The following is an 8,601-nucleotide window of genomic DNA, read 5'->3' as shown; positions in this document are numbered from 1 at the left end:
CTGAACTCACCTCCAGTAATGGGGTGAGTAGCAGTGGCATTAACCACTGTGGGCATGAACACATCCATCACTCACCCCCCCATTGCCAACTTGCAACCCCAGTAGGGCTCCACATACCAGAATTGGCATAGGGCCCCTCCAGGAGTCCTGTGAACTGCTTCTTTGAAACACTTGCTGCAAGATGGTATCTGATGTTGTAGCAAGAGAAAAGCAACCGTTGTTAAGCCTCTGCCTTTCCAGCACTGTGCCAACATTGTAATGAAATAATTACAAGATGACTTACAGTTGCTGTATGATACATAGAAAAGCATGTATGATACTGAGAAAAGCAGCAGTAACTGGGTAAAGACTCTGGACACCATCAGAATATATTTTTTTAAGTTTCTGAATCATTCAAAGTATGCAAAGGACCTAGCCTAAACAGGACCAAAAACCATCAGAACACAAGAACCATTGTTTGATATATGCAAAATGGCACGTGTACAATGGCAGTGAAGGTCAGAAGCTGTGTGTCCATCACAATTGGTGCATTATGAAGGCCTGAAAGGGTTGCTCGCATAAAATGAGAAATGGGCCTTGGTATGTAACTTCCCCCACCCTCCTGCAGAGCTCTTAATTCTCTCTAGAATGTGGTAGCAATCTGCTATGAAGTACTTGAGCACAGCACCTTACTGATCATATCAATATTCTGACATTAATTACAATTACAGTATACCAACAAATGAGTTTTTTGGCCTCTAGTCTCAAACCACAGGGAGTCACGTCTGCTGACATCAGATGTTGGTATCATGGTAAGATACAGGGGAGTTTTCAATAAATCTTTATTTCAAAAATAACATTCATACAGGGGAAAAACAAGGACCAGCTGCTTGCTTTTTACCAGAAGACTCACATGGAGGATTTGGGTACAAGTACAGTGAACAGTGAACATGAGCTGCAAAAAAAATTCAATTGGTCCAGAGAAAATGGTGCAGATAAAAGAACTGGGCCAAGACAGGGCAGAGAGCAGTGAATGAACAAGGTCACAAGGATAAATTGAGCAACAGAGTTGTTCTGGAGGAAGTCGCTGACTTTAGCCCAGAGAAGGCAGTCACAAGTATCATATATACTAAATTGGAAGTAAACCTAATTATTCTTGGAACCTTTTATATCCCATTTCATTCTGCACAAAACATCATAAAAATATCAGTACATCCAAGAATCTAGGGATTAAGAGAAAAAAAAGACAAATGATGATTTAAAATAAATATACAGTTAAAATGGTGAGAACAACCTATTTTCTAATACCCACCAGATGACTAAACGTACTGCTCAAAAGGTGTTTTGATGTGGGTTATTTCACAAACAAGTTATTAAAAACTCTGGATCTCAAAATGCCTTCAAATTAAATAAGCCTGTACTTAGCAGTTCTAAAACCTGCTGTACAGCAGTCGTTATGGCTTCTACAAAAGTCCAGTTTTAGTAAATGCTTTAGGCTAATTAAAGCAAAACCTACCAGGCATTTGAATATGGTTTATTTAGAACTAGCACTGTATACAAGATTTAAAACACTGTTAAAGTAACATAAAAGCATTTGAGAGGATTTTAGTTAAAAGAGAAAATGAGCTAGAAAGCCCATAGCTCAATAGGGCAACTTAAAAAATAATTAAAAAAAGCTTTTCAATGTTTACTGGCAAAATATAATCCCTGGAATAGCCTCTGCTTTTAAATCTACTCTTAAAACGTTAAGCCATCTCCCTTCGAAAAGAAAGGGAGGCAGATGGCCTGATTTCCTCTACTTTGTATCTTGGGTATCCACACTCAAATGAAAGTGCTGTACATTGTTCCCAAATCAGAACAGCAATATTAATCCTTGATTTTCAAAAGGAATAGATAACCACACAAGGAATAAGGCAACAGAGATGCATGCTCAGCCTCTGCATCTCTCAGACTTTAACAAAGGCTGTCATGATACCTGATAGAGATGAAACGGCTCCTCCCTCCATTTTGTGCATCTAGTTGATGCCCGTCAGCAGATTTAGACCTCAATGAAAATATGCTGGTCAGAAGTTATGAAGTCAGCACGGGTTAGGGGCACAGCATGACTGTCACATGACCATTCAGTGTTTTACAAACTAGTCACCAGACAGGATTTCAAACATTTTTGTAAGCTAATATTGGTTAATTAATGCTTCAAAGGTATTTGAAAAGGAAAACCTATGCTCAACATTCCTCCGCTGTGCAGTGTCACAACCCTAATTGGATTTTTATAACCATTATGTTCCTCGGTGGATTAATAGCTTTGTTTTTCCTTTCTCCTACCCACCTTGCCTCTCCTAGCAGTGCCCCCCTCCTTCTTCCTTCCTCTTGCCCTATTCTTTGTATTATCAGTGTTTTCGGTTTAGAAGCTCTGCTTCCTGCAGTCTCTTCATAGCATCCCATGAAGCAAGACACTGAAAGCTTATGCATCTCTGATTTAGTTTATAAAATACAAATCTACTATACCTTCTGCCTGACTTCAGACTAAAACACTAAATGTTTCAGACTACCATGCTCAATCCTAAATTGCCCTTTACCCTAATTATAGGCTCCACATCTTTCCTGAATGGTCAAGTAACCCCAGTATATTTTATACATTCGTGTTGGCTACATAAAAGTTTATGAAGACTTTTTCTCTTCCTTGAAGACTACTAGGGCTAATAGTGACTTGTATATGACTGTGAAAAAATACAATATAGCAGACAATGATTTGTCTTCCATAAAGTAAACCAATGAGAAGTGTCAATAAATGTTTAATGCCTGGTAATTTATTGTATACATATTCTGCAAAACTTTCATTTGCACTCTTGTGCTTGCAAAAGTATACACTTTTTTTTTTTTTTGACAGCACCAGAAAACAGTTAAGCTAGGTAAGGTTTGGTTTTGTTTTTTTTTACCTTATTTGTCACATTGTGTAAAGACATTGTGCACAAATGACCCTTTCAGCAGAAAAGGAAAATCACAGACTAAAACTAGAACCACCCTTATTTACACACTAACAGTTTAATATTGCATCACACCCACTCACCAAAATAAATAGTACATTCATCACAATTTAACACCAGTTTCTCTTCATATATTTATTTTTTTGCGATGTATTTTGGTCTCCTGCTATATCTGTAGAAATATGTTTCAGCTACTAGATTGTGTTACAAAATCCAAATTAAAAAAATAGAAAATTAGTTTTCCTGGGCAATATTTTGGGCTTTACACAAAAATAAACCCAGACTCCCATAGAGGGATTTTATATATATATATTTTTGTGAAAGATTTCTACTTTAAAGCACAGCACAGAGTTGCACACTAAGGCTTTCTGTGATATGCAATACCCTGGCCTCCAAAGGACATTGCTGTAAAGAGTTAAGCAGAGCCTAAAATGTAAATACAAGACATTTTTAAAAGAGTCTTTAATAGAAAGTGCCCTTAAATTAAGTGATATTAGTGGTAAAGTTGCAGCTACTGTAATTGTGCAATCAAAGCCAGACCTGGAAGGGTTTTTATGAAAACTAAATAATTCCACGCTATTAAGTTTAAAAGGATACAGTATCTGTGGGAGCAGAAACTCACTTTTTAAAAATATTCCTACATTCATGAATAGAGTTCTTAGATAATTTAGTAAAAAAGGCACATCATCAAACATTGAGTTAAAAATCTAAAAAAAATAATTAAAAAAAAAATCAAAGCTAGTTTCATTAACTACAATTAAGTCACTAGCAGCAATGGCATAACTAAGGCGGGACATCTGGGGATCCCACCCTGGGTGCCAACTTGGAGGAGACAGAAGTAGGAAAGAATGGCAGCTGCTGCAGCCACACAATGATGTTGGTGGCCCACCAGCAGCCGAAAGTCACCACTGCTCCTACCTGGCAGCTGCCCCTAGTACCTGGCCACATCGTTATGCCTCTGACCAGCTGAATGTAGATCCTTACATGCCAGAACAGACATTTTTGGAATTTCTCTTTGCTTCAAATCCTTATGTGCTTTTGAAGAATATTTAGATTATTTTATAAAGTTAACAAGACTATCTGGTAGACATTTTTTGGACATAAGACCAAGATTTTTCCTTTTTTTTTTTTTTTAAATGCCCAAAACCTCTTATTAGCTTCCTAGCTGATTTACAAACAATGGAGTGACTGCACAAACACATATTAATTAAAATCCAGTATTTTGTACAAAATTTGAGAAATCATTGGCAACCCATAGCAGCTATGAGAAAGTACTTCTTGACTATAAAATTACAAATGTGTCCATGAATTAAATTTCTACATGAAATATAAAAACTAATTGTAAACAATGATAGTAGGAGAAGGAACAAATACAACACAAGGTATACAATGTTTGAAGGAGGCTGGCATTGGAATCACGTTCCAGTGATCCAAATCTACAAGACAAATGACAAGAAAAGGCTTTAAAGATTAGAGAACTGAATTCATTGGGTACAGAGTGCTTAATTAAAACGTATCACTGTATCATGTAGGTTAATAAATGATAATCAGGACTTTATTTCACCCGTGTTCATCTGAAATGCTCCAAACTGAATCAGCCTTAATGTCACTTTGCAACATACATGTTTTTAAATTTCAACGGATCAAACCACAAATACAGTTCTTGCATTTCAGAACAGTCAGCATTTTCAACAATTCAGATGCTTGTTTTCCTGGCTAATACAGATATCTCAGCTGACAAAGATCCACACATTCTCTTCAGTTAAAAAATAAAATGAACAGCCACTTAGTCATGGTCCCAACAGTCATAGCCTTGAGCGGATAATTCTAGGAACTACAGCATAATCAATTTCAGCTGGTCCCATTAAGCAGAGCAAATATACAGAGACATTTTAAGTACGCAAGCAATGAGATTACAGTATGTTGTATGACCTCAAATGTTTATATAAGAATCGGTTTTTTGGGTGTTGATGAATATACACATTTTTTTTCAAAAATATACAGGAACAGTTCTGGCTACCATCAGATGGGTGTCCTCATCTACTAATACTGCACTAATCTGTAGCCCCCAATATGCTGAGAAGGTAAAATGCTACACCACTGACAAAAAATAGTTTAGGCCAGGGACACACCCTATTTTTCCTTCCATTAAGAGTCAGGTGCTTAAACCCCTTCTGCTCCCACAATTGCTCCTTTCCTCTTCGTGTCTGAATTGGTGTCCCTGGAGGCAGCACTGACAACAAATGCTCTCCAATAAGAAAAGTTTTTTTCATTGTGTTCATACTCACTTTTGTACAGAATTTCATTTCCTCCATCTCTTCCTTATTTCTTTGGCCACTCTCTTCCACATACCTCTGCCTTCAAACCCTTGTAACACTTTTGACAAATGCTTCTAACATTAGACATTAGCAATGATTCAAGTATTTAACGCTAGAAGAATTTCTAGTGGCAGCATGGGCCTGAATTAGAGTTGAACAGTGATACTGGTTATCTTGGATACACCAACTTCAAAAGGCTTGGTGGGGGGGGGGGAATTAAAAAAAATAGATACATCATCAGACTGGGGCTGCATACCCAGAGTGCAATCGGTGTACACTTATGTGAACCCTGTGCTGATTATTAATATGCTCGATTATTGAAGGGAAACTTTTTTTTTTTTTTTTTTTTACAGTGCATAGCTTGAAATAAATGTGCAATGTTGGCACCAAATTAAGGAGGTGAATTCTCTTGATACACATTACACTTAGTTTTTTGGTTTGCTGAAAAAATTAGAAGTATTCCCTCTATGAAATGGAAATTGTGATGATAGCTACAAAGGTATTAACATCACTGAGGAAGTGTAAATGCATTTTTGCTTGATCCTAACAAGCACTTTTGAGAATGCTGTACCTAATTCTGATGTACTCAGCCAGACTTTGGAACTGCTTGCATAAGCAACTCTTCATAGCTTAAAATCATTAAAAAAAAAATCACCTAGTTTTTAACGCAAGAAAAAAATATTTGCACTGTACACTCAAAGTATAAGAACAGAAGAAAATTGTTAAACAAATTTTAAGCTTTAAAGGGCAGAAAAAAGTTGCTAAGTATATGCTTGAGCCCAAAAGCACAAGTTCATACAAACAGCAAATTCCTATTTTTCAGAATAAATGCTCTTTATTTGACTTCCTGAAATAAACCGGTATTGAAATTCCAGACATAGCAGATGCCAATGTAATCTTTTGGTCACACTTTAACTGCAAGGAACTGTGAATGAAATGCATTTTTCAGAAACTGATGGGTCTGGGGTTTTTTTTTCTCTCTCTCTTTTTTTTTTTTTTAAGTACTATTTTTATTAAGAGACAAAATTCTCGAATCAGAAGAATATATAGCATAGATCATATTATTGCTATAGGCATCTGTGGCAATGGCTGAAATTTACATCCAAGCTTTTTCTGTACAGATGACATTTCCATATTTTGAAGGATCTTAACTCAAGAGACTCAAGATACATAAAGCCATATTCTTCTCTCTCAAAATAACTAAGGAACACGAATGTCATTTACATTTTTTTTCTAACTAAAATGAAAAACAGGTTTATGGGTATGTGGGCCCACATGATTGCAAGCCAGTGCATAGCTAGTTAATATTTCTGCTGGCATGTTGAAAATTGGTTTAATCAATGGAAACATTCATTAAATTTTTATTCCATCTAATAATCTGTGCTAGTGCATTACTTTCTTTGTAAAAAAATTAACCCTGGCAAGTATTAAAAATAAATATCTCCTTTAGGTCAAACTAAAGCCTTGCTTTTCAGTACTCTCTCTTCCCTTTACATACTCTCATACCTTCTAGTAAGCAAAGAAAAACGGAAGTAAAATTATAAGAGGAGCTGAAAAATGGAGGCAAAGTGGTGGCAAAGGAAGTAGGAAAAGAGGACAAAACTACTGCCACTCAGTGTGTCTTCAGTTTCTTTGCCTGCTTCTTGCGTTTCCATTCCTCCTCTTCTCGTTTCATTTCTTCCAGGTCCTCTTGTACCCCAAGTCTCAAGCTGCAAATCAAAACAAGACAACTTACTTTGCATACAGCCTCCCAAGAGACTTTTCACTTACAGAAAGGGGGAAGCACTGATTTAAATTAAAATGTTCTAGTAGGTAACAGCATCATTTTTCTTTTTAAATGAAAGCTGCATGGGTCCCATCATTTTTTAGCACGCTTGTTGAGTTGGAAAGACCTCTTTCCATTTCAAGGGGAAACAATATGTCTATGATATTTGCTTAAAGGCATTCAGCAGCAGGAAAGAGATAGTATAGGAGCCATCCGAAACTTTCAGAAAATGTGGTTTCAGTTAAACAGGGATCCAGATCCAGTGAAGAGAAATAAATGATAGTCCCCCTAACTCTTTATCTCAGTCAGTCTTATATCTTGTGAGAGAAACAGCTCTCTATCCAGGGAAGCAATAAAGGCCAACTGGCCAAGACTGGAAGGAACATTCAAGTATGTGATATCCCAGGCACTCTCCAAAGAACAATGTAAAGGCCCCAGAAATGTATATAACTGCAAGTCCAAGAACTATCTATAACTGCATCACATCCACCTTCAAAACATGCAGGTGACGCTGAAAATCTAATCCAGATTTTTGTCACTGACTACAAACTGCCAGTGAAGAACAGCAGCATTCTAGAGGCCCCAACAAGATTGGAAAATCCAATTTAGTTTTCCTTTTTTGTCATCACCAGTTGTTTGCATTTGTCTGAGAAATTCTTGCACAGGCGTTTCTTAGTCAAGTCCTTTTCCCCTTTTCAGGCACCAGTGAAATACTGCAATATGTTTAAGTACATTACTGGATTTAATTAATTTTTATTACTAAAATTGCATACTGGAGTTTTAAAATACCTACAGAAGCACCTTTGGACTTAAGCTTCATGTAAACCTATAGTTTAGAAATCTGAGACAGAGCACTAAACTAGGATAAGAGAGATGAGAGCCCTAGATTCATAGATGTTAGGGTCGGAAGGGACCTCAATAGATCATCGAGTCCGACGCCCTGCATAGGCAGGAAAGAGTGCTGGGTCTAGATGACCCCAGCTAGATGCATATCCAACCTCCTCTTGAAGACCCCCAGGGTAGGGGAGAGCACCACCTCCCTTGGGAGCCCGTTCCAGACCTTGGCCACTCGAACTGTGAAGAAGTTCTTCCTAATGTCCAATCTAAATCTGCTCTCTGCTAGCTTGTGGCCATTGTTTCTTGTGACCCCCGGGGGCGCCTTGGTGAATAAATATTCACCAATTCCCTTCTGTGCCCCCGTGATGAACTTAAAGGCAGCCACAAGGTCGCCTCTCAACCTTCTCTTGCGGAGGCTGAAAAGGTCCAGTTTCTCTAGTCTCTCCTCATAGGGCTTGGTCTGCAGGCCCTTGACCATACGAGTTGCCCTTCTCTAGACCCTCTCCAGGTTATCCGCAACCTTCTTGAAGTGTGGCGCCCAGAATTGCACGCAGTACTCCAACTGCGGTTTGACCAGCGCCCGATAGAGGGGAAGTATCACCTCCCTGGACCTATTCGTCATGCATCTGCTGATGCACGATAAAATGCCATTGGCTTTTCTGATGGCTTCGTCACGCTGCCGGCTCATGTTCATCTTGGAGTCCACTAGGACTCCAAG

The 8,601-nt window shown here is 38.0% G+C and overlaps 2 protein-coding genes across 2 annotated transcripts in view; both read right to left on the bottom strand.

Annotated features, from left to right (window-relative positions):
- The window catches only part of UEVLD (UEV and lactate/malate dehyrogenase domains), a 44,664-nt gene extending 42,369 nt beyond the window's left edge, over positions 1-2,295 (bottom strand). Inside the window, exon 1 of the mRNA XM_019476838.2 lies at positions 1,955-2,295. The gene's annotated coding sequence lies outside the window, so the exon portion shown is untranslated. The remainder of the gene's footprint in view (positions 1-1,954) is intronic.
- A 469-nt stretch (positions 2,296-2,764) lies between these two features.
- Positions 2,765-8,601, bottom strand: part of SPTY2D1 (SPT2 chromatin protein domain containing 1) — a 34,531-nt gene continuing 28,694 nt past the window's right edge. The window contains exon 6 of the mRNA XM_014602345.3: positions 2,765-6,990. Coding sequence (XP_014457831.2) covers positions 6,894-6,990 — 97 coding nt within the window. The 3' untranslated portion in view covers positions 2,765-6,893. The remainder of the gene's footprint in view (positions 6,991-8,601) is intronic.

Source organism: Alligator mississippiensis, chromosome 2 (assembly GCF_030867095.1).
Source record: "Alligator mississippiensis isolate rAllMis1 chromosome 2, rAllMis1, whole genome shotgun sequence".
Taxonomy (NCBI): Eukaryota; Metazoa; Chordata; order Crocodylia; family Alligatoridae; genus Alligator; species Alligator mississippiensis.
The sequence above is the reverse complement of the archived record's forward strand: the minus strand, read 5'-3'. Positions and strand labels throughout refer to the sequence as shown.